The 24038-nt window shown below is 42.5% G+C and overlaps 1 protein-coding gene across 1 annotated transcript; it reads right to left on the reverse strand.

Moving 5' to 3' along the window:
• Window positions 1-2921: 2921 nt before the first annotated feature.
• COLEC10 (collectin subfamily member 10) lies at window positions 2922-22240 on the reverse strand. The gene is made up of 6 exons (XM_084226833.1): window positions 22047-22240; window positions 9469-9540; window positions 8021-8092; window positions 5973-6026; window positions 4931-5026; window positions 2922-3464 (listed from the first exon to the last, which is right to left on the reverse strand). Exons 1-6 carry the CDS (start codon window positions 22192-22194, stop codon window positions 3073-3075), a joined length of 834 nt encoding a protein of 277 aa, XP_084082959.1. The 5' UTR covers window positions 22195-22240; the 3' UTR covers window positions 2922-3072.
• Between the last annotated feature and the right edge of the window lie 1798 nt (window positions 22241-24038).

Here is a 24038-nt window from a genome sequence, read left to right on the forward strand (position 1 = left end):
CTAAAACCAAAGTGTTTAGCTTAACGAGTTTATTACAATAGATCCTAAAAAGTGTAATTCTGCCTAGTTTTGAGGAATATCAATTCCCAGAGAGGGAACAGTTTGGGCTGAATTATATCATGCAAAGTGAATTTGTTTGCCCAAATAGTCTCATAGCATAGAAGGGGAGCAATGAAAAGAAATGTGGTCCCACTTCTTTATTCACAGATTTAAATAGTTCCCTGGAGGGTGTGTAGCAACACAGATAATTTACTGCTGGTAGCAACAGGAGGTTTTCTGGAGGAACAAGTGTCAGAGAAACCAGATTACAAGAGTGGTTCTGAGTCACAGAGTCACCTGGGATGCTCCTGTGTTGGTTAATGCTCAGGGGTGAACCTGGAGTCAAACAACCAGGTAAATGGTCCTGTTCAGGGTGAGGTTGAGGATATATCATTGTTTGGTTGCCTTTGCAGTGCTGTACTCAGCAGGAGAAGGGAGATGGAGCTGACCCTCCACATTACTGGCTGATGGTATGTCCAGCTCTTTGTATACTCAGAGGAGGACTGTGTGCACCTGGTGCTCAGTGACCTGCAGGGAATGTTGTTGTGTGGTGCTGACCATCTAGCATACTCCTTAGCTTCCAGATATCTTTCCTTAATTTTTAGTGTTAGGTGGGAAGGAAAATCTACAGATTTGCATTGTAATGACCCTCAGATTTCTCTTGGCATCTCCAGCTGTGAGGAAAGGCAAATAATGACTAAGCACTTGATATGTCTGAAGAAAAAAAGCTCTGTTGGTATTTGCTGGTATTTGCAAATATATGAAAATGTGATTCTTGATTGTGACATAGAGATCTAAGTAGCCAAGCAGTGACAGCAGAGCCTTCATGTTCAGTGCTCATCATTTGTAGTGAGTCCATCTGAACTGCATGACTAAGTTGTTCAACCACACCTGAATCTGGGTTCTTGGGGGATAAAACCTGTTCTATAGCTTCTTCCTGTGCTACAAAGGCTTGGGTGATTTTAACATTAAACATCAAACGTCACTGGCTTCTGAGTTAGGGAGTTAATACGTTCCTAGAATCACTTGTTAAACCAGCAATGCACATGGTATAGCTTATATTACATGTGCCTGTTTACAGCCTGCAGGAATGGTGTTGCTTCCTTCACACTCTTCTCTTTGTGCTAGACTTCTGTATGCTTATCACAGATTTTGGGGACTTCAGACACTAGAAGTACTCCATCTGTTTTTAGGTTCCCTACAAGCTGTGTAGGCTTGCATGCCTATGTACAATTAATTCCTCACATTTCAGGCTGGCCTGATGGGTGATAGAGTTGAAAACAGACATAAGCAAGATCTCTTCTGTGTAGAATCATAGAATGGTTTGGGTTGCAAGGAACCTTAAAGATCATCTAGTTCAAACCCCCATACTGTGGGCAGGGCCTCTTTCCACTAGACCAGGTTGCTCAGTGCTCCATCCATCCTGGCCTTCCAGGGCCATTCCCAGTTTCTCTGGGCTCACCATCCTCACAGTGTGGAATTTCTTTCTCATATTTTAACCGAAATCTACTCTCCTTCAGTTTAACTCATCCTCCCTTCTCCTGTCCCTACATGTCCTTGTAAAAAGTCTCTCTCCATCTTTCTTGTATGCTCCTTGCAGGTACTGGATGGAAGGCTGCAATTTGGTCACCCCAAAGCCTTTGTTTTCCCAGGCTGAACAACACCAAATCTCTCAGCCTTTCCTCACAGGAGAGGTATTCCATCCTGCTAATCATCTTGGTGGCCTCCTCTAGATTTGCTCCAACAGGTCCATAGCCTTTCTGTGCTGGGGACCCCAGAGGTGGATGCAGCACTGCAGGTGGGGCCTCTCCAGAGCAAAGTAGAGGGGCAGAATCACAGGGCTTTGGATGCAGCCCAGGACCCGTTTGGCTTTCTGGCCTGGCAGTGCACATTGCCAGCTCATTTCCAGCCTCCCATCCACCAGCACTCCCATGTCCTGCTGGGCAGGGCTGCTCTTGATCTGTTCATCCCTCCCCTGGACAGATTCCAGGCCTTGCCCCAACTCAAGTGCAGCACATTGCACTTGGTCTTGTTAAACCTCATAATGTTCCCATGGACCACTTCCCTCTTGTCATCCAGATCCCTCTGAATGGCATCCCATCCTTCAGGTGTGTCAACTGCACCACCCAGCTTGGTGCCATCTGCAAATGTGCTGAGGGTGCACTTCATGCCTTTTCTGTGTCATTAATGAAGATATTAAATAGTGCTGGTCCCACTACAGATCCCTGAGGGACATCTATTGTTGCTGATGTCCATTGAGACCCTGAGCCATTGACAAACACCCTCTGGATGCAGCCATCTAACCAATTGTTTATCCACCTTACAGTCCACCCATTGAATCCATTTCTCCAATTGAAAGAGAATGTTATTGTAGGGGACTGTGTCCAAGGCTTAACAGAAGGCCGGATAAATGCCTATCAGGCAATATAATTGCACAGCTAAATTAAGGAGAGTGTTATAACTTCTAAGTTTGAAGTTGGTCCTGCTTTGCATGCAAGATTTAACCAAATGACCTCCAGAGATACCGTCCACCTCAAATTATGATTCTAAAAAAAGAAGGATTTTTTTCAAGGGATACTTAAAACTTTTACTTTGTGTGTCATAAGTGAAGTTACTGGGACTCCCTACGCAAGTCAGAGATTAATGAAGGTCATGCTCTTTCCATCTGTGGACTTCACAAACCACATCAGTACTTCATATACCAATGATCTTACTATTTCTGGAACTAGTGAAATTATATTCACTTCTGCATCCTCTAAATTTACCCCTAAATTACACATAGAAATGCCAACCCTAAAATGCATGTAGAAATGAAATGAAAATTCACAACTGGCTGGATGCCCCCTGCAGATCTGTGCTGACTTTACAGTCACTGATGACTGAACAGTAGTTACTCTTGCTTAGCCCAGTGATGTGAAGGCTGGGTTGAACCCTGTCCCTGGTTTCCTATCCCTGCTTTACTCTTCCTATTGCAAATGAATGAGGATGGGTTATTGTATCTACAGCAGGTGCCAGGCACATTCTCTGGCACTTTTATTTCCTCTTCTTGAGGAATTCACAGACGAAGTAGATGGTGACTTGGCACTCAGAGTCGTTCCACTCTCCTGTGCTGAGCATTTCCACACAGTCCTCGTGACCAGCTGGGTCATGAGGCTCCCCTTGCTTCCAGTTACTGTAGTTCTGCAGTGGGCTGTTGTCTGCATACACAAACTGTCCTTCTCTTTCCATGTCATTCAGCCCAATGTAGGCTCGGAACAGGCCGCTGTTGGAGATGTAGTCAGCAATCAAGGCATTGGTTGCCTCATCTTTAGGCATGGCCAGTGATCCTCCTCTGTCCCTGCAGTGGATCAAGGCTTCTCTGTAATTCTTCTCTTCTTTCACAATGTAATAGAATTTCTCATCTGTCTCCCTGATACCTGCTATAACTTGGAAGAAGAAAAATTGCTTAATAGCATGTCAACAGATGCTGAAGGTTATTCTATTCCAATATGACAAATAAGATGATTTTTTCATTAGAATTAATAAAAGGCAAGGAGGAAAAGTATCCCACCACTGTATTTATGATGAATGATGAGGACATGATCAGAGATTGATGTGACTAATGGGATTGTCAAGCTCTTAGCACACATTAGGACAAGAACTACTCAGTCCTTATTGGCATGTCTCCTGTGACACTTCAGTTTTATTTCCTGGATGTCTAGTACTAATCAACTTAAGGCATGCTAAATTGTCACATGGCAATGTCTAATTCTGGATCACCCTATTGCTTTGTGTGTTCTTGAATATAGATTGTGAAAGAGTGCCTAGGGGTAGAAGCACAGTGGTATAAATAGCTTTTCAGGCCCTTTCCATGTAGAGGCAAATGAATGTGACTGCTAAGAGAAGACATTTTAGATATGGCCTGATATTCAGAGCTGCTGTAGCACTGTGGCATTGACTTGGAAGAAAATTGTGGTTGCTGAGCAGTTTAAAAGGCAGACTCTCAACCAGTGAGTTTATAGCCTAGTGAAATAAGTACTGCCAAGGAGCATGCCTGGGTTGCTGGAAATTGTTTGTCTCTGCTAATGGATTGCTGGAGTGGTCCTGAGTAGAGTTTGGCCTTGGAAAATTAACACTCTCCCAAATAATTCAGGGGTTACCCCAGGCACAGCTTAGAATTTAGTGGAGGGACATTCTTTGATAATACATAATTCAGTTTTGTAGTATTTTTAAAATAGATGGGTGTTGTTCTGTGCTGGATGGCCACAGTGGCAAAGAACGGTCTCAAATTCAGTTAATTTACTGATACAACCCTAGTCCTGGAAGCAGTGGTAGAGCTGTCTCAAAATCACTTTTATGCTAGGAAACTCCCTTTCTTTTAGTGGGGCACTTTGCACTGCACACCCAACAGCACTGCCTGCAAATGTGCCTTCTGATAACCCATAGCCTCGAGTGCTGGTCCCTTGTTACTGGAAAATTGTGTGTCACTGAGGGGAGCACTAGGAGTACTGAGTCTGCAGCCTTCCTGGGCAGCAGAAAGATCAAGAGGTTCTTATTGCTCTTCCTGCCTCTCTGGAGCAGACTGGCACAAACTTCTGCCTTACATTGCCTGACTGGCCACCAAACCTGAGCATAATGACAGTGCAGAGGTGGTTAGCAAATCATTCCTTGCGCTTTTCATGATGAATTCTCTTGTGCTGTTGATAAATTCTGTGTTTTTTGCTTTAGTCATCTGGTCCTTTTATCCTTATAGATGTAAGACTGTCTCTTAGGTTTTCAGAGTGCCTTAAACAGAGGACCCTCTCTCTGGGTCGTCTGTGGACACTTCCATAGATCAACAGTGGTTGAAGAATAGCAATGATATCTGTTATTAGAGGCCAATAAATCCCCTCAAATACATAAGGATCCTTACCATTCTTCACAAACTTGATGGATGTGTTAAGACGAGCAACATTGATATTCAGCTGTCCGACAAATCTGCGGTATCTTCCACAGTCACAGACTGTGCCTGATGCAATACAAAGGACAGAGGATTTACCTATTTAGAAGCGTTTGGGGGTGTGTGTTTGCATGGAGAGTCACCTGCAGCCCACTTCCAAAGCTTCTGAAGACCTGGGCTCCACTTATGGAGGGCCAGTCTCACCCCACTGGCTATACTTCTGTTGATGTTTGATGTTTTGGCTCTGTACACTGTACATTCCCTTGCTAACTGGCTTAAGTGAGTTAATACCAATCCAAATAATCAATACCTTTCAAGCCTTGAAGTCTCAGTTAATCCTTTTCTTTTTTTTTTTAACTGGAATTTGGCTTGCTAGAGGGTTTGTTTGTTCTTTTTGTTGGTTTTGTTTGTTCTTTTGGTTTTTCTCAGAAAGAAAATAAGTTGCTGATGGTTTCCCATTAAGCACCAAATGGTCATTTTATATGCAATCTCTTAAAAATAAATATTCAAGGGGGCTAACAATTCTAGGTTACTAGGTTTCTAGTTCATCAGAGTCAAATTCTCCTCCTGTAAGCAAATGCATTGCATTAATTTGACAACAGATTATATTTCTATCTAATATCACTTACTTTTTCATCCCCGTGCTCCTATTAGAAAACTGTTAAGTGGCTTAATTCCTTTGATACTAAGAAACTTTCTTTTAGTATCCAGTTTAAATGCATACTGCTGGCCTGTGTGTTAGTTTTTATGATACCTAATATTTTCCATGAATTTGGGTGACTTCATATTTTGTGTATGCTGGTATAGTCATAGGAATCAGTCATGTCACTACACTATCCTTTATTTTCTTCAACAAAACATATTCAGTCTCCTCCTTACATTTCATCTATTCTCCTTGGGCATTTCAGTGTATTTTCCTTGGGCCTCAAAATTTCATGGAATTCCATACAAACCAACCCTGAAATCAAAGATCCAGCAGATTTGACCATTCTGCACAGAAGGATGCATAGCATACCTGCTTTTCCTTTTTTTCCTGAAACCCCTGGTAAGCCTTTGGCTCCTTTGTCACCTGAATAAAGAGGAAAATATATTCTCAGATCTCAGACAGTGCATGTGTCAGGAAAGCATATTCAAAAACCCTTTTAATAATATATTAACAGTGTGCTTTTGATAGGAAGCTCTGATGGGCTGTACTGGAAGACATGCCAAGTTAAACAGACCATGATTAATTCTGGTGCATGGAAATGGGAACCCTTTAATATCTAACTCACTGATAACACAGGCATCTTGTGTGCTGCTGGCTCCTGGTACCACTTACTTTCAATATAAACTGCAAAATGATCCTGAGAGGCTGAAAGCGCTTAAGAAATCTTGAAAAGGTGAGGTCTGGGTTCCCTCAGGGGCTGCAGGGCAGAGCCCTTCCCCAGGTTCAGCAGTTCCATGGTGAGATGAGGCAGCAGATGTGCTCTAAGCCCCTGAATTCATGCGTGCAAGAGATTGTGTGGGTGGGCAGCAGTTGGCACCTGCATGGAGGGAGGTCTTTAAGGAGCAGCATTTCAGTTCAGTTTATGGAAATGTGATTTATTTGCATCTAGCTGCAAACTCTCCAACTCTCTTTTGTAAATGATAAGAATGATAGAAATAGTTCTCCAAATGCTTTGCTACTATATAACTATATAATTTTATCTGAAAGTCATGTCAGCTCTTTTCAGAGGTCAAAACATACTAATACTTGCTCTGCCTTATTGATGGTCATGTTTTTATGTACTTTTTATTTATACAGTAGTGGTTTTTTAAAGAATTTTAGATGTTGGCTGTCATTTTAATTAGCGGCACACCCACTGCACACTTGCAAACTGGAATTTCAGGCTTGCTTCATTAAGAACTCCAATGTTTAGTCATAGATTTAAACAGTGACCTTTGCTTCTACAAATAAAGAAAATGAGAAAAAACTGTAAGGTGACAATGAATTGTGCATTCAGATTTAAAAAGAACTTGATTTAAAGGCTCAGAACATTGGCTTACTTTCAGATAAAGAAAAGCAACTTGTGAGATTCTTCATTTTTGTCTCCTTCAAGGATTGAAGACATCTTAGGAGATAACTCTCTGAGTTTTCAGTTTTCTAGGTGCTTCTGAAAATTAATCCCTCAGGTCAAAATATTTTCTTCTTGCCTGATACTGAGACTGACTGGAGGCCATAAAAGGTTTATTAAAAACAGTGCTTTGAGAAGCTCTCCAGAGAGACTGTTCCACCCACTCAACAGTATATCCAAGTTGATTTGCTGGTTTGAGACCCCAGAGTTCTCCTGGTAATATCCCTGATCAGCTTTCAAGGCAGACCTCCTTGTGGCTGAAGTAATATTCCTTCTTAAGTAGCTCTTTAGGAATATCAGAAAGGAATGCCCGAGCTTTTTCTCGAGACAAGTAGAGCACAATTTCATGGAATGATTGTCCAGACAGATTTGGAAGTAGTTGCCATCCCTGCTTATGTGAGCACCTTCTGAAAATTCCTGAGTTCATTCCTTACCAGGACAGGGATGTCCTGTACATTGCTTGCTCACGTGACCCACAGCAGTGCAGGTGACAAATGTGGCATCCTCAGCAGCAGCAGGACATTGACTTAGGCCTCCAGCATCCAAATCAAAGGCACACATTTGACTCTTAGAGTGTTCAGAGGATTTACTTCACAGGAACTGAATTTCTCCCATACTCTTTTTACCACAGGATCATAGAATAGTTTGGGGTGGAAGTAACCTTTAAAGGTCATCTAGTCCACCCCCCCCCACAATGATCAAAAACACCTTCAACTAGATCTATCAAAGAGGACTGATGTCTTAACTCATAAAAGAAATTATTTTAGCCAAATTAGTTGGATATATTGCATGAAGAAATAAAACTAGGGTATCTCAGTTCGCTCTCTCATCACCAATCTTTATGCATAACTTTATTTGGAGAGCATTGGTTGTACCATTTCCTAATATTGCTCCGTATCTGGAGCTCTCATAAAGCACATGTATTTACCTTGAGAGAAAAACCCAAGAAAATGCCCAGACCAGAGCTTACCCTTTCCACCAATTGGACCAATTTTACCAAGCATTCCCTGGTCACCAATATCACCCATGGGTCCTTTGTTTCCTAAAAGAAGAAATGAAGAGGAAATGAGTATGGATGGTTGGTCCAATTTCTTTCCTGAGGCACTGTTTAGGTCTCTACTGCTGCTGTTTTCCCTGAGTGCGGCCAGTCTGCCTGTGTGGCAAAGTGAAGTGAGCACAGCCCTGAGGATATTTGGAAGAGTACAGCCAGATCTCTGCTCCTGTAGGGTAGGACAGTAGGACATGGCATAGAACCTTAATAAAATTGCCTCTTTAAGCATCTTATTGTCCTAGAGAAAATAGAAACTAAAAATGCTAGTGATTTACTTCACAGTCAAACTAGGCTGACACCTTTTATATTTCTCCACCCCAGGCAAAACATTTTCTTAAGTCCTTGTGGCTTTGCTGGGAGTCCTTCTCAAAGCAGGTCTGCAAGTAGGGAGCTACTAATTTTGCTGTATGTGTTTTCCCAGTCTTCAGAGCACCAAAATAACAGATGTCCTTTTTAATTGATTAATAAATAGTGTAAGTTCTCAGATAGCTGTCTAATGATGACAGGCCAATCTAGGGAATCTCAATTTGCAGAAGGGCTTTAACATCAATAAGATGCTTTTTAAATGGTTGATTCCCTGAATTCCTTGTATCTTACCTGATGTTCATTTGAAGGTAAGAAGCGAAATAGTAAGAATGCATTTAAAAATGAAAGAAGTTTGTTATTATAACAATAATAACAGAGTGATTTTAAAGTTTCTATAAAAGTAAAAACTTTCCTGATTAGTCTTAAGCCACAGTCAAAGAAGGAAGATCTTGGATATGCATTGCCATTAAACTCTAAAGATAAATTAAGCTTTCAAATTAGAGTAGAGCAAACAAGGCTGACATGGTCACATCTGGTGCCTCCAAATGATATGCCCAGGTCACACTGTGGATGTGGAACATATTTAATTGAGCCAAGTCCTGAAACATCTGCAAGTCCTTGTTCTCATCTTGGATGCTGTTTGATCAGAGGAACTTTTTATTTGCATATGTATGGCTTTGTTTGCTTTGCCTGCAGAATACAGACAATTGAAACCAAAGTTTATTGAGCATCCTGACATATTGCTAGGCAGTAATGCTCAAAATTGAGTTTCAACTGAAGGCTAATTTCACTAAGAGTAATCTTTCTGATTATGTATATGATCTAGGTTTTCTCAATCACACTCATGACAGGCATATATATTTGTCTTAAGTATCAATAGGAATTGAACCAAGTATTGTTGAACTAAGTATTGTTATGTTTACCAATTAATGTTTGACAGGATTGTGAAATCCACTGGTGAAACAGAAATGAAAAGCATTAAACACCAATCAGATGCAGCAGTACAGTTGTGTATAAGGATATTCAAATGTCAGCAATAGCCAACAAACCATCATAAATACCTTTTGGTCCTTTTGGTCCAACCTTTCCTTGTTTGCCTACTTCTCCTCTGTCTCCCTTTTCACCTTCATCCCCTTCCAAAAAAACAGAAAATAAATCATCACGGTACATTTCTCTCAGTGCAGTAAATACAACTAAACATATTCAGAAAGAAAGGTTCATGGGTTTTTTTTTCCCTACTGATTTCTTTTTATTTCACATTGAAGGCAGAGCAAGCATGGGATAAATTTTCAGAAAAGAGATGAGGAATCTGACCATCATTAGGAAAAGCTAAAAGCTTTCCCTTTCAGAGAGGCTGTTACAACATGACAATTATACAGCAGCAATTCCTACTCCCACACTTTAAGCATTATTAGCTATAAAGCAGATAAATAAACCAATCTTATGGTATTGGGAAACAAGCACACAGGGGCAAACTGCCAAGGGAGGCAACAGGTGTTTATTAATTGTTCCTAGTGATTCCATTCCTAGTGACTCTGTTCAGGGTATGCAGATGTGTTTGGTATGAGAGGAATGTAAATATGTTGAAATAGATCTTGACATAGACCTTGGCACTTAATGACACAATTCTTGCCTTCATTTTTTGACAGATGGCATTTGTATGTTGATACAAGAAACTTGTTTTGCAATTACTCCAGTGCTTTATTTTGAAAGGTCATACACAGAGTATCTGTAAGAGGCAAAATCATTGCATTTATTATGGTAGTGCAGAGATTTCTCTAAATGAGATTGAGACCCTATTACACAGGCTCCTGTATAGTTCTGTACAGGCACTTTCACTGTTGGAAGACAGTCTCTCACTGTGCAGCATATAGGGTAAAGGTACAAGGCAGCAGTTAGTCAGAAAGAAATGTTATTTCCTTCCACAAGGAGCATACAAGGTTGCTTTGCATGGAAGGCAGAAAGGCAGGAAGAAAGGAAGGAAAGAAAGACTAAAGATGATTTTGTCATCTCCTTAGTTTGGAGCCAGATCATAAGAGGAAGATTTTCTTTTTTCTCCCCCCAGCAGAAGTGGGGAGGAGACCCACAACTCGCCTGCAGCAAGGGCCATCACTGAACAGGGCAGCCTTCCAGAGCCTCTCCCATTGTTCCCTGCCCTTGCTGGCAATGAGCCCTGCTGTGCAGTGGGAAGCAGTGCCACAGCCTCTTGGCTCAGCCAGGATCTCACATGGTAGTGGCAGCCAGCTGTGTCTGTGCCTGCTGCCCAGAAGGGGAGAGGGCTGTTGTTCAGTATATGGAGAGCCAAGGGAGGGAAGCGTGTCTGGGTGTCATCCAGAGAGGTGAGGACAGAACAGCAGTATGTGACAGGACCAATAACCCATCTCACCAAGGGTGGTGCCTGCAGTCCCAGCAGAAAGTGTGCAGGGAACTGAGGTGTACTGGGGGTGGCTGTGACCCAGGCAGCCACTTCCAGCCTCTCACAGCAATGGTTTCAGTGCTCACCTGAGCCAAGCACTGCATCCCTATTGTATTTGCTGGGACACTCGTGCCAGGGAGGAAGGATGAATCTAACTCCATGTTCTCAGAAGGCTAATTTATTATTTTATGATACTATATTATATTAAAGAATGCTATGCTAAACTATACTAAAGAATACAGAAAAGATAATTACAGAAGGCTAAAAAGATAATAATGAAAACTCGTGACTCCCTCCAGAGTCCTGACACAGTTTGGTGCTGATTAGCCAATGAATGAAAACACACAGAAATCCAGTGAAAAATCACCTGTGGTAAACAATCTCCAAACATATTCCACATATGAGCACAACACAGGAGAAGCAAATGAGATAAGAATTTGTTTTCCTTTTTCTCTGAGGCCTCTCAGCTTCCCAGGAGAAAAATCCTGGGCAAAGGGATTTTTCAGAAAATGTGAATGTGACACATCCCCCCTCCATGAATAGCCACTGGTGATTCTTCCCTCCACCAATTGTGCCCTTTCAACCCATTTATACCTTTGGCCCTTATAATAAATATCCTGTGGCAAATAGCTCAATTATTTTTTTAATGAGCTGGGGAGAAAATACCTTCCCATGGTTGCTTTCAGACTGGTCATTACATTGGTCACTTTTTTTTCTGAAAAATACTGCCTACTCATTTTTGATTTGCCTTCTACTTCTGTAGTCAGAGGTAGCATGTAATGGGCTGTTCTGTACAGTGATAGCAGATGAGAAGTGCTGCACATTAATTGCACACAGAAAATTTAGTTTTAGCTGTTTGGCACCTTTCCATTCCAGTTACATGGACTGAGCTGAGCCTGTCCCTTTATGCTGAAAAAACCCTTCCATGCTGGGACTCTTGTGAAGGGCAGACTCACCCTGTTGGTCAGGATGCCCTCCCGGGGGAAGGTCAGTGGGCCAAGCTGAGGAAGATAAAGGGCTGAACTGCAGTTCACATTGCAGGGAGGAAGCAGTTGCTGAAGGGATGGACAAGGAGGAAACAATGTACTGTGTGCTGGCTCCCTCAGGCTCTTTTTTTTTTTAACACCAGCTTCCACAGGTAGGAAGTAGGAAAAGTCTAAAAGCAGTCAGCAATATGAATTGTAAACATCTCTTTTTTCATTAGGTCTTAAAAATACTGCAGAAGCTAGTGTATATTTCTAAAAGCCAAGCTCCTTAAATATTCAGCTGAAGGTGTGGGTCTGAGCTGGGAGCTGATGAAAGGATGCCTGCTTTTACTGGGTTCCAGTCCTGCCAAGAAGGACTTGGGGGTGCTGGTGGATGGGAGGCTGGACATGGGCCAGCAATGTGCACTCACAGGCCAGAAAGTCAAACCTGTTCTGGACTCCATCAAAAGCAGAGTGGGCAGCAGGTCGAGGAGGTGATTCTGCCCCTTCACTCTGCTCTGGTGAGACCCCACCTGCAGTGCTGCATGCACCTCTGGGGTCCTTGACAGAAAAAGGACATGGACCTGTTGGAGCAAGTCCAGAGGAGGCCACCAAGATTATCAGAGGGATGGAATACCTCTCCTGTGAGGAAAGGCTGAGAGATTTGGTGTTGTTCAGCCTGGGAAAAAAAAAAAGGCTTTGGGGTGACCAAATTGCAGCCTTCCAGTACCTGCAAGGAGCATACAAGAAAGATGGAGAGAGACTTTTTACAAGGACATGTAGGGACAGGACAAGGGGGGATGAGTTAAACTGAAGGAGAGTAGATTTAGGTTAAATATGAGAAAGAAATTCCATACTGTGAGGATGGTGAGCCCAGAGAGGTTGCAGATGTTCCATCCCTGGAAGTGTTCAAGGCAAGGCAGAATGGGGCTCTGAGCAAGCAGGTCCAGTGGGAAGGTGTCTCTGTTCATGGCAGGGGGATTGGAACTAGATGATCTTTAAGGTTCCTTCCAACCCAGACCATTCTATGATTTTATGATCCTACTGACCATCACAGACTAGCAGAACTACAGAATGCATGGTTTAATTTTGCTGTTGACTTCAATGCTAACAAGAGGAAATTGTTCCTTCCAAATCCATTTGTGAAACCCCTGTGACAGTGCAAAAGTCACTTTTCAGTAGCTCAGAAATTCAGAAAAGTTCCCAGATGCTGATAAAGAGCTTGTGAAAGGACAGTTTCGGAGCAGGTTAAGAGCTGATCTCCTAATCATCTGCAAACCCATACAGGGGGAAACATTTCTGGTAATTGAAAGGAGGCAGTGCATGATCCAAAGACTGGAAAGGCTGGATGAATCTTGGCTAGAAATGCAACATGGCAATATTTCACCAATGGACTGTGTTCTGTGACAAGGAAGGGAGAAGGGAGAGGCTTCTCATGTCCAGCCTTTCCCTGTGCAATGAACTCCTCCTTTGTGTAAAATATGCTGTAATTCTGTGTCTGGTATAGAAGCTGCTGAGAGAGGTTCCTTGGCCTGTGGAAAACAAACCATATTCCTGCTGACCTTCCAAACCAGGGCTTGTCTTCCTGGCAATCCTCCTCAACCTTCTCACACCAGCCAGTTCCATTCTCTGCAGGCTTCTCTGTAGAGTTAAAGGCTATGGAAGTACTGTTGTTTGCTGCAGAAGGAAGATCTCTGTGGAAGATCCTTTCCCTTTCCTTTTCCTTTCCTTTTCCTTTCCCTTTCCTTTCCCTTTCCTTTCCCTTTCCTTTCCTTTCCCTCTTTCCCATTTGTGAAACAGTTGATCCTAAAAATAGAACCCAAGAAAGAAAGTCATTATACAAGTGGAGAAGCTGTAATTACTTTCTAAAGATGTTTTATTCCTGTCTCAGTTTCAACATTTTGAGCCACTGAAAGATCCAGTGACTTTTCCTGATGGACTTTGGAACAAGTTTTTCACACCTAGGGCTGCTGAAGTTGAAGATACTTTGTCCTGTATGGACCATCAGCCTGAGAGCTGACAGGTGAGAGGAGTGAAAGGTGTGGCAAAGTTTGTTCTGAGGATTTCCAGAGGTCAGGATGTGCCTTAACTTTTATTAACACCTTATGGGATACAAATTTTTGCTTAAGACTTCTAAAAGCCTAAGGGAGAGGGAAATAAGTTCCATCACCTGTTTCATCTTGATGTAAAGAAGCCTGCCACACTCTGTCTTACTTTTCATATCCAGGAAAATGGGAAGAACAATAATTTGTCCGTCTATAAGAGAGGGTAATCCTGCTTTTCCCCCCATCTGTCACCTGAGAATATGTAGGCCATTACAAAACAAGGGTAGAAACAAGCAGTATCAGTTAGTGATGCCATTTTATTGTTAGTTTAAGACTAGATTAAGCCCAGTACCCGCTGATCCGGTACGTGCTGTGTCCTCGTTGAGCTGCTGTGTGCTGTGATCTCAAATTTTGGCACGAAAGGTGAACTCTTGGGTTGTGCTTCCCTCTTGTGGTCTTGCTATGATTTGCAACCAGGTAGGGGAGACTGAGAGGTTGGCTGACTGTTTTGGGCCGGGGTTGAGTTGGCTTTATTTCTGGTTTACCATAAGTATCCCTCCCTTTCCTCTGAGACTTCATGAGGACAAGCCATCCCACTGCATTAGCCACCTTTTTTTTTTTTTTTTTTTTTTTTTTTAATCTTCCAGGAAAAAAAAAAATCTGTCCTCCTAGTGCTCTGGACTGGGTTTTTGAGTTCTGTAGTACTGTGCTCGGTGCAACACAAATTTTCTGATCCCTGACCTCATATCCTTGTTATCTATACCTAAAGGCTAACCTCTCCTTGGTGCTGCTTTGCACCTGGGGCAGTGTCAGGTTAAATTTTAACCTAATTAGCAGATTGTCACTTTAAAACTGTAGTCACAGAGATGTCAGATATTATACTGCACTGGCATTTGAAATGCCAGTGAAATGGGTGAAGAAGCACTTGGAGTGATTACCTGAAGTAAGACTATTTCTCAGCCTTGTTAGTATTGCCTCAAGTTGATTGGTTTCTTGTGTGTCACAGATATGAAATACCAGGTTGCTAAAAGAAACACCCGAAGCAGTAAATTACTAGACTCTTCCAGCTTGGGACTGTGCACGGCAGAAGAGCAGAAGCCATAAGAAATAAGTGAATTTTGCAGCCATTAGAAAATTTTAATTGTAATTGAGAGGGAACCACAGACCTTCTGTAAACAAGTTCAGGAAAATGCTGAAGGTCCAATTCCCAGCAGGATTTTTAGGCAGTTGAAAGGCTCTCTGTCTTTTTTGGAGTTTGACAAAAAACCACTAAATAACTAAATGTTGAGAGGTTACCTTTGGTAAAAATTTAATTAGTAAGAATTTATCTACCTTTAAGTGACTTAGATTTCCCTGATGAATCTTTTGTAGGGAATGTATCTCCTTTGTATTCATGAACTTAGGACGTATTCAAGTTCATAGATCTTGTTCACAGATATTTAGTGACTCTCCAAGTCTTGTAGTCAAGGGCTGACCATGGCTCTTGGAGAACCTGGGGTAATTCCTGGGGGTTTCAGAGCCCGTGTTTATCTGCATCAGGCTGAGAGCATGTCTGCAGGCTGAGAGGAGACTCTGAACTGGGCTGATGCATGAGTACCTCCCAGCACATTTGGAGCTGTGCTGAGAGACTCCCTGGCACCACTTTGTCAGCTGTGCTGGTGTGCCAAGGCCCCAGGTCAGCTAAATACTACAGAAATGTTAATGCTCTCTCATCCTCTCTTTTGCAGGTATGTCTCCCTCCAGGATCCAGGACATGCCCACCCTTTCAAATGATAGAAGCATCACTTATGCTGGGCTACAGCACAGTTGTCCTCCTGCACCAGCTACTCTAAATAGAAAAAATTTCCCTGCCAGCCAAAGACGCTTTGAAAAGCCCTGGGCCTAATGAGTAATTTAACATGAGGGGGGAAGGATGAGAATCTTTCTTTTAATCTTGATGAGAATACCACATGATGGTATTCTCAAGCAAGGCAAGCAGCTTTGCACTGCTTGCCTTAGATGCATTTCTCATTCCTGGGCACAGCCAATGCCCTACCACAAAGGCTTTGTTACAGGTGTGACACAGTTCTGCTGAGCTCCTTGTTTCATACTCTTAGTCCCACCTCCAGGTGAACTTTGTGGGTGGCAGACGGACCCTCCCCACCCCAGAGACTGAACGTGAAGAGTACAGGTGATTTCTGCCTCTCCTTATCCAAACTAAAAGGACAAGGAGATGAAGCCTTGAGAACCCTACAGGAGCAGCTGAAAGCCTGCCCTCCTGGAAGAACCTCACAGGATTAGCTGTGTAGGCACTGAGTGACCCTGAGCAGGAAGAACCTTTGCAGCACTTGGGCACGCACGATATCTGCCGAAGGGGTTTGTCACTAGAGGGAGTCACAGACTCTAAGAAATAAGCAAACACAGCCCTGTTTGTATTTCCAATGTATGAGCGCGTCACAGTTACGTCAATGGAAAGTCTCAAAATTTCCTCTGATTTCACTTTCAGTGTCTTTTAGATCCTTAGCAAATTTCCCATAACAGTGTGCATGCCTGCTTTCATGCTGCATTTGGCTAGTGAGGACAGCATTTCTTGACATCAGCTGCCTCTCTGACGTGATGTTCCCTTCCCTGTCCTTCCTCCTCCCCTCAGTTCCCAGCACTGTCCTGCATGCCTCCCTTTCCTCTGCCTGATGCTGAGCACTCTTTTCACCCCATTTTGAAGAAATTCCTATCCCTAAACAGAGGAATATCAATAAGGCAGACACACATTTTTAATGAGTGAGCTGAAGCAGCTCAGTGAAGAGCCTGGTTTGGCCAGAGCCCCGTGCTGGCAATGCTGGGAGGGTGGGTTCAGTCCCTAGATGGGCATTCGTGTAAGAGTTGGATTCAGTGATCCTTGTGGGTCCCTTCCAACTCAGAATATTCTGTGAGTCTGTGAAATAGCTGAGCCAGCACAAGGCGAAGTGGGGACCACATGGTTAGAGTGGAAGAAAAAGTTTGGCCTCCCTTTTTGTCAGAAAACCTGAGAGTTGAGTAGTATGTTCAGCTGTAGTGTGAAACTGCACCCATGGTCACCTTCCCAGGTGTCCTGCAGCATGCAGGGCTCTTACATATGCACCATTCTTACACAGATTATCTTTCTTCACCCAGGTTCAATATAGACAATATAAGTCTTTCCCTTGTAAAATAAAAAGAATCTTAAAGAAAAAAAATGAATTATCTGATTGCTTTTCTGCTTATAAATTGGACTTCATTAGGAATACCCTCCTCTCATATTGCATTGCACGAGGCAAAGCCAATCCTTCAGTAGGCTCAGTGAACCTCTGCTGACTTGTATTATTTGAAAGTGTGGACCTTTGTGCATGAATGGAATATACATTATTTCTTTAATAACACAGAAATAATTTCAATCAATTCTTGATTCTCCTTTTACTTGGTCTGCATGATTTGATTTTCCCAGCCTTTTGTGCTGCCATTCTGACATATCTCAGACCTATCAATTATGGTGGCTTCAGTGAGGAATCAGACTGCCTTTGGTGAGAAATACGGACCCTCTATCTCTTGAATTTATGTATTTAAGTCCCCTGAGCTTTGTAGCTCAGGCTGATAATTTCCAGCAATTTACTGTGTGCTAAAATGAGGAACTCTAGAAGCCATGAAAAATAGAATTATGTGTTGAAATTAAAGAACTCTTCAGATCAAAAATGAGGCACTGAGAGGGAAATTTAGTTATAGATTTGAACAGCTATAGGATGTGGTAAGACATTTTATATTTTTGGAAGGCAGCGTGGATAGCAGCATATCTGGTTTCTGAAAGAGTTTGAGATTTTCCAGGAGTGGAACTGCGTAAGCACAATTAAAGCTGAGAGATGGGCAGCTATACTGGTGACCACAGTAAATGCTATTTTGAGGTACCAGCCAATGTCACAGAGTTTATAAGCATCATTTGTCAGAAATAATGATAAAGAAAGATTTTACATCTAAACTGCTATGGGAAACTCCCGGGCCTCTTCAAATTTAATCTTATTCCAGTTTCTCAACCTGGATCTGATTCAAGACTTTCAAAGTTCTTTTGTTTGGATTTCAAAGAAAATGAACTGGGATCTGGGACAGATAGCATAGAGCCAGTCTTCTGAAGTGCTGAGAGCCCATGAATCCATGTGAAAACAGCTTCTGCAGTGCCAGCCCCTGCTCACATATTTAATGGGAGTTCAGAAGTCAGAGTTTGGGGTCATCCTCTGCTTGTTTCTACCCTCATGTTGTTGCTTATTGATTTACTCACAGCAGGTCAACTCCTGTCTCATCTATGTCAACAGCCCACCTAAAACTTCCTTTGCAGATCAGAGCTTGCAGTCTCCAGGGGAGAACAGGCTGGAAGAGAGGACAGAGCTGGGGCACCCCTCAAAGACAGAGTCCAGGGGAGCAGAGCCTGATCCTCCTGATGCTGCCAGGGCCACAGCAGCTGGTGCCTTTGCTCCCACTGTGTTAGCTGCGCCTCCCCACAGTCCCAGACCCTTTCTCAGCAGCAGCAGCAGCAGCAGCAGCAGCAGCAGCAGCCAGCCTGCTTTGCTTCCAGGCTTGGAGGGGTGGAAAGCAAGCAATAGGGCCATGACTACTTTTGCTAGGCCAATAACCTGCTGCCCTAGAAAATTCATTGTTTCATTTATGCTGCATTTCTTGTTTCTCTTTGGACTCAAGAAGTCAATGAAGTACAAAGCATGGTCCTTATTGCCCCAGTTACCCTGCTGTGAATCAGGGTTAGCTGATGTAAGATGTAAGTTTTCACTTTCTGTGCCGCAACAGCCCGGCTAGGACCAAGTTTTCCTAACACCTTGGGTCAAACATCAAAAATCACTAGTTATGGACCCTGAAAATCTCTACTTTTTTTTTTTTCTTTTTTTTTTTTTTTTTTTTTTTTAATATTTGTTTTGTTCTGTTTTTGGTGGGGGAGCAGTGGATAAGAAGGGCAGGAGTGTTCCCAGGGTATTTCAATAAGAATCCTAGAAAATGCCTCACACATTTCTGTTCTTTACTGCCATATAAGCCAGCTGGCTGTGTACCTCAAATCTTTTTTCAGGAAGGCAGTACAAGACAGCCATTGCAGTGGGCTCTTTTTATTGAAAATAATCCCCTCTTTTTGAGAAGAGAGCTGAGTGTTGCCTAGAAAAGGAAATGGAGAAGAGTGCCAACTTTTGCCTCTCTTTTTATTTTTCCACTTTTCTGGAGCGCCCATTTGGCAAATTTCTTTGCATAATTCTTGGCAAACAGGCTTCAGGTTTCATTTGCTTACCCCAGTGAGGGGAACCAGCAGCTGGGGGGGACAGGAGCACCTGGTGGGCACCATGTGAGCCCCCAGAGGTGGGGCTGGAACCCGCGGGGTTCGCTGCACCGCGCACCGGAGCTGGGACACGCTGCTGTCCTTGCAGCACAACTGCAAACCTGACAGCACATCCACTGCATTCCTTCTCTTCCTGGGAATCTGCAGTCTTCCAGAGAACCTTCTAGCTCTTACTGTTGTACACAATGGCCTCTGCTTTTGCCTCATGCTTTCTGGGAGTTGGTGGGGCTGTCGCAGGCGATTTGAAGACTTTTCTGGTAATCAGCCTGCAATTACCCTTTCTTTTTTTTCATCCCACTGCTCATGTCATACCTCTCTTGTGACATCTCAGGTGTGAGCATAACAAAGAGATGTTTTTGAAGGGGAAGAATATGGCGTGAACAAAGTAACTTGGACAAGTTACATGTGGGTTGTGTAAGTGGCCTATCTTCACAACCCTGCCTGAACAGGTGATTTTCAGGGTGAGCATGCGAAGAGGTTGAGAGTTTGCTCCTGTAGCAACTGTGGTAAAAAATGCCTAGAGGATTGAGTCATGCAGCCTTCAATAGTACAGGCAACAAAGAGTTATAAATTCTGAATTCTCCAAACCACCCCACTTCTCCCTCAGTGTTCTCCTCTCCACTGCACTGTGTGATGGAAACAGCTGCATCTATCTCTGCTGATGGACCAGGGTCTATTCCACTTGGAGCACACAGATTGGATCTGGCCTGTAGGACAATTTACACCTTGCACTGGGATAGGAGAGGTGGGACAGAGTAGGAAGTCTTACAGCTATTGAATCCCTTTTAATTCTTTGCATTTCTGATTGCTTTGGCCCATGAGACACTTCCATGTTCTCATGGAAGAAGGAAGTTTCCACAACAGGAATCTAACCTGTGGTGCTAAAAACAGCTGGTCAAAGTAGTGTGTGAGATCAGCACCTCTGTCTTCTGGGAGCCACCACCATGTTTTACCATAGCTGAGATGCTGAGCAGGTGGAGGAGAGGGGGTAAAACTTGTTCAGGATGAGTCAAAACTCATTTTTAAGAGAACAATCAACAAAGGGACACAAGAGATGTAGCACAGAGGAAAAAAAACTACAGCAGCGAAAGTCAGAGGCTTGTCTGTTATCAAGGTTAGAGTTTAAACAGCAAAGTTCTGCCTATGGCTATGGTCATAATCTTGAGATCATGTGCTCTGTCATAGACATTAGATGGATGAAGGAAAACTGACAACAAGACAGACTTTCTTCTGGCATATTAGGTAAGCATTTTTCATGCTTGGCTACAAGGGATGCTGAGAAGTAACAGGCAGTTAGTACAGGTAGTTCATACACTTAGCCTGCTTTGTCTTTAATTGCCCAGGTGACTGGAAGCTTGAACAACCAGTGCCATTAAGGGCTACTTGTAACTGTCCTGGATGAGCTCAGCTCAGGTAGGAACTGAAATTAATCCTATAGGATTATATCACATCGTCTCCAAAATGTATTTGATGACCTGCAGTGCATATGAGCTAGTAATTTGGAAGTGATTTATACTCAATACTCCTTCTTCCAATCATGGATCTTGGGGATGGTGATCTAAAGTAGTAGATTGAGCTGTGCCAATAAACTGCTGGTCTCATCTTGTGTTTTGATGTCAGCCAGGAAGAATAGGACTGGTAAGGACTAAATCCTGATTTTCTCAGTACTGCACTTACAAAGAATAATAATATCTACCCTTCAAATGCTCCCTATACAAGGTAGACCACAGAAGCCAGCTGGAGTCCCAGCTACTCTGTGTTGTCACGAGACACCCTCATTAGCCTTGTGACTTGTTAAACACAATTCTGTCAAACTTTCTTCTCCAGCCTGCCATTACTTAGATACTAACTAAACCAATACCCACTAGCTCCCTTGGGGATCATTACATCTCTCTGCATTTATGCTGTGGCAGCAAAAGTTTAAGCTTGGATTGTAATCATAAAGAAATTAATTTCCTGATTAAAAATGGTCCTTTAAGCAACATGCATTTGAATAATCCATCATAAAAACAAATGAGTCTGTAGCAGTGCTCTTGACTTGATAATATTTTTTCTGCTTTAAATTTAAATCAGCTGCATTTTTTTCCTCTCAGTCTGTAGCCTATAGAAAAATACAATGAATTACTAAAAGGAAAGCAATAGTTTGAAACTGCAATAGCTGTGGTGTGGAATATATATTTTAGATCTGTCACTGCAAGATAGATTTGTATGTCATGGACCTAATAAGATACCCTTCAGGCAATTCCACTGACGTTAGTTGTCTTACAGAAAAAGTAAGTTAATGCAGAAAATTTGATTTCAGATATTTGCAAAGTGTTTTGAAGATAAAAGACCTGTACATGCCAGATTTGATCTACTTATTGTTGAAATCTCTAGCAAAGGTCCTGTTTAATTCAACAAGAGCTGCTGGATCAAGTCTGATGAATGTAACAGAGATGTATTTACAAATAAACATATGAAAATAATGGCAGTTTGATAATTTAAAATATTGTGTATCTCTCCCTATCTGTAGATGCAAAGCAGACCATTAACAGTTCACAATAGGTGCCTACTTTTAAACAACTTCCTCAGTTTGTATCTCTTAGCTGTTTTCAATGTGTGATGAGCACAAGAAATAACAGAAGATTTGTGTAGCTGAGGAAAGATGCAAAAAGACACCTCTAACTTATATGAAAATACGTGACACTGTTCCTGAAACTAAAGAAATGAAAATTTAAATCTCTTTGCTTCTTCATTTCCCCCCATTACATTTACAGTTTACTAGATGTTTGTACAGACTGCAATATTTCACATCTTTCATGCCCAGCCCATGCCACAAGCCCTCCAAGTCTCCATTGATAAAAAATCAGCCTTTATCAGTACTGGTCTCAGCATTAGCAACCTGATAATTCCTCACCTTTTGGTCCAGGTAAAATTGTGTGTGTTGAGCAGACATCTGTTGTAGGTCGATTATCAACATCAAAACCAAAAATCTGAACTTGCAAGATAAAAAAAACTACAAGGGTCCCATATGTCGTTAGCTGTTGTTCTTTCTTGCTGCTCATCCTTGCAGTTTCTCAGGAAATGCCTTTCGTTGTTATAGTCTTAAGAAATGCAGCTGACTCAAAAATAAATGCTTCACTAACTGGAGCAGTGGAAAGCTTGGGAGCTACATGCAAGAACAGCTAAATAAAGTGAAGAAAGGAGTTTGACGATGCTGTAGTTATTTCTGTCCTGCACATTATCCAGGATATTTATTTAACACTGACAGCTGTTTATTCCAATTTATCTCTTATCTGAGTTAGACATTTAGCTGCTTTAGCCATGGAAAATTTCTCCAACATATGGGAATATCTCTCTTGTAACTTTTTTGCCTTTCGGCGCTGATTCTTCATGCCCAGCATTTCACTTACTCAAGGGACAAAAGACTTTGGCATTGTATCCAAGTGTGTGCTAATTAGTTATAGGATACATTTGGCTGGTTGTGTGCTGGAAGAGTAATGCAGACTGCATATGACATGTAGACATACTTTTCCATAAAAGTTTTCCACCAAGGAAACTGTTAGTGACAACAGATGAGCTGCCAGTCCACTGTGGGTGGAAATCCCCAGTGCTCTATCTCACCTTTTGGGTGTCAGGTACCCACAGCCCCCAGAGCAGCAAATGAAAAGTTGACATTATCCATGGGTGCTTTAGCCTGAAACCCACAAATGATGGGTTTATGCTTACAGATAACTGCACAGTGCCAGCCCCAAGCCCAGATCACGTTGGTAAACAGAGCACAGAAGGGAAAAACTTCAGGACGGAAGACACAGAACAAGATGAGACTGAATGACTGCATCACCTTCTCCCACATCACTCCTGCCATGCACTGGGAGAGGCCATATATGGGGACACTGGTGTAGCATAGATCCCACCAGAATGTTATCTTTGGCTTGTCCAGAGGAAACTCCAGCTGGTTTGAATCCTGAGGTAACCTGGTGCTCAGCTGGGTGCTGGGACCCTGAAACCAGTGTTTCCTCCACCCAAGGGTGGAGGAACAGGTTGCAAGCATCCTTCCTTTTGGAAGGAGCTATGACAGATACCTACCTGTGTGCAATCCCTTCTAGAAAAAACTCTGTCTTTCTCTTAAGGAGAGCACTGTAACACCAGGGATAAGAGGATATTCAAGATAGCCTGGAGAAAAGAAAGGGCAGATGACTATTTGTAATATTTCCAGGAATTTTGTTACCTTCTGGTTTCTCACACAATGAGGCAGCCACTATAAAAGCTGAACTAGGCTTTTGAGCTACGTAGTGTGTGAGAGGGTGTTTGCTTTCCATCTTAGGGCAAAAATGTATTTCCTACATTAATAGCTTTTGCGAGGCTTTCCTCATTTTTTAAGAGAGTATTTGGTTCCCTAGTCCTATGTTTCAGCCTTTGGGCATACAGAATAAGGAGCAGTACTGATGTAAAAGTGAATACCTTTACTTAAAGTATGAAGGAAGGCTCACACTTCAGGCTTTCATCTGTGATGAAATGTTGGCCAAAGTCCCAAGAAGGGTCAAGATGCTCCTCTCCCTTTTTCTTTCAGTCTGCTCACAGACTGTCCCCTTTTCCAAAACACTTTTTTTTACTTGTTAAACTGTGTACAGTGCTTTTCAGCAACAAATAGAGATCTCTGTCCTAAAGAATGTCATCTAACATACCCCCTCAAATGTGGCCTTGATAACGGGTACACGCAGCTAGAGGGGGAGGAAAGACAAAGCCGGGATTATATTTGAGTAGGGTCATACCAGAAATAAACTTGTTCCTCTGTGATTTGCATTGGGCACTGTGCCTCTGCCTTGTACGCTGTTAATCTGTTTTATTTAACTTTCTCTTCACTTCACTTTCCATTTTGTGAGCAGAAGGTCAATGTAAGAGCAAG

The sequence above is a fragment of the Fringilla coelebs genome, assembly GCF_963513975.1.
Source record: "Fringilla coelebs genome assembly, chromosome: 1".
In the NCBI taxonomy this organism is placed as follows: Eukaryota; Metazoa; Chordata; class Aves; order Passeriformes; family Fringillidae; genus Fringilla; species Fringilla coelebs.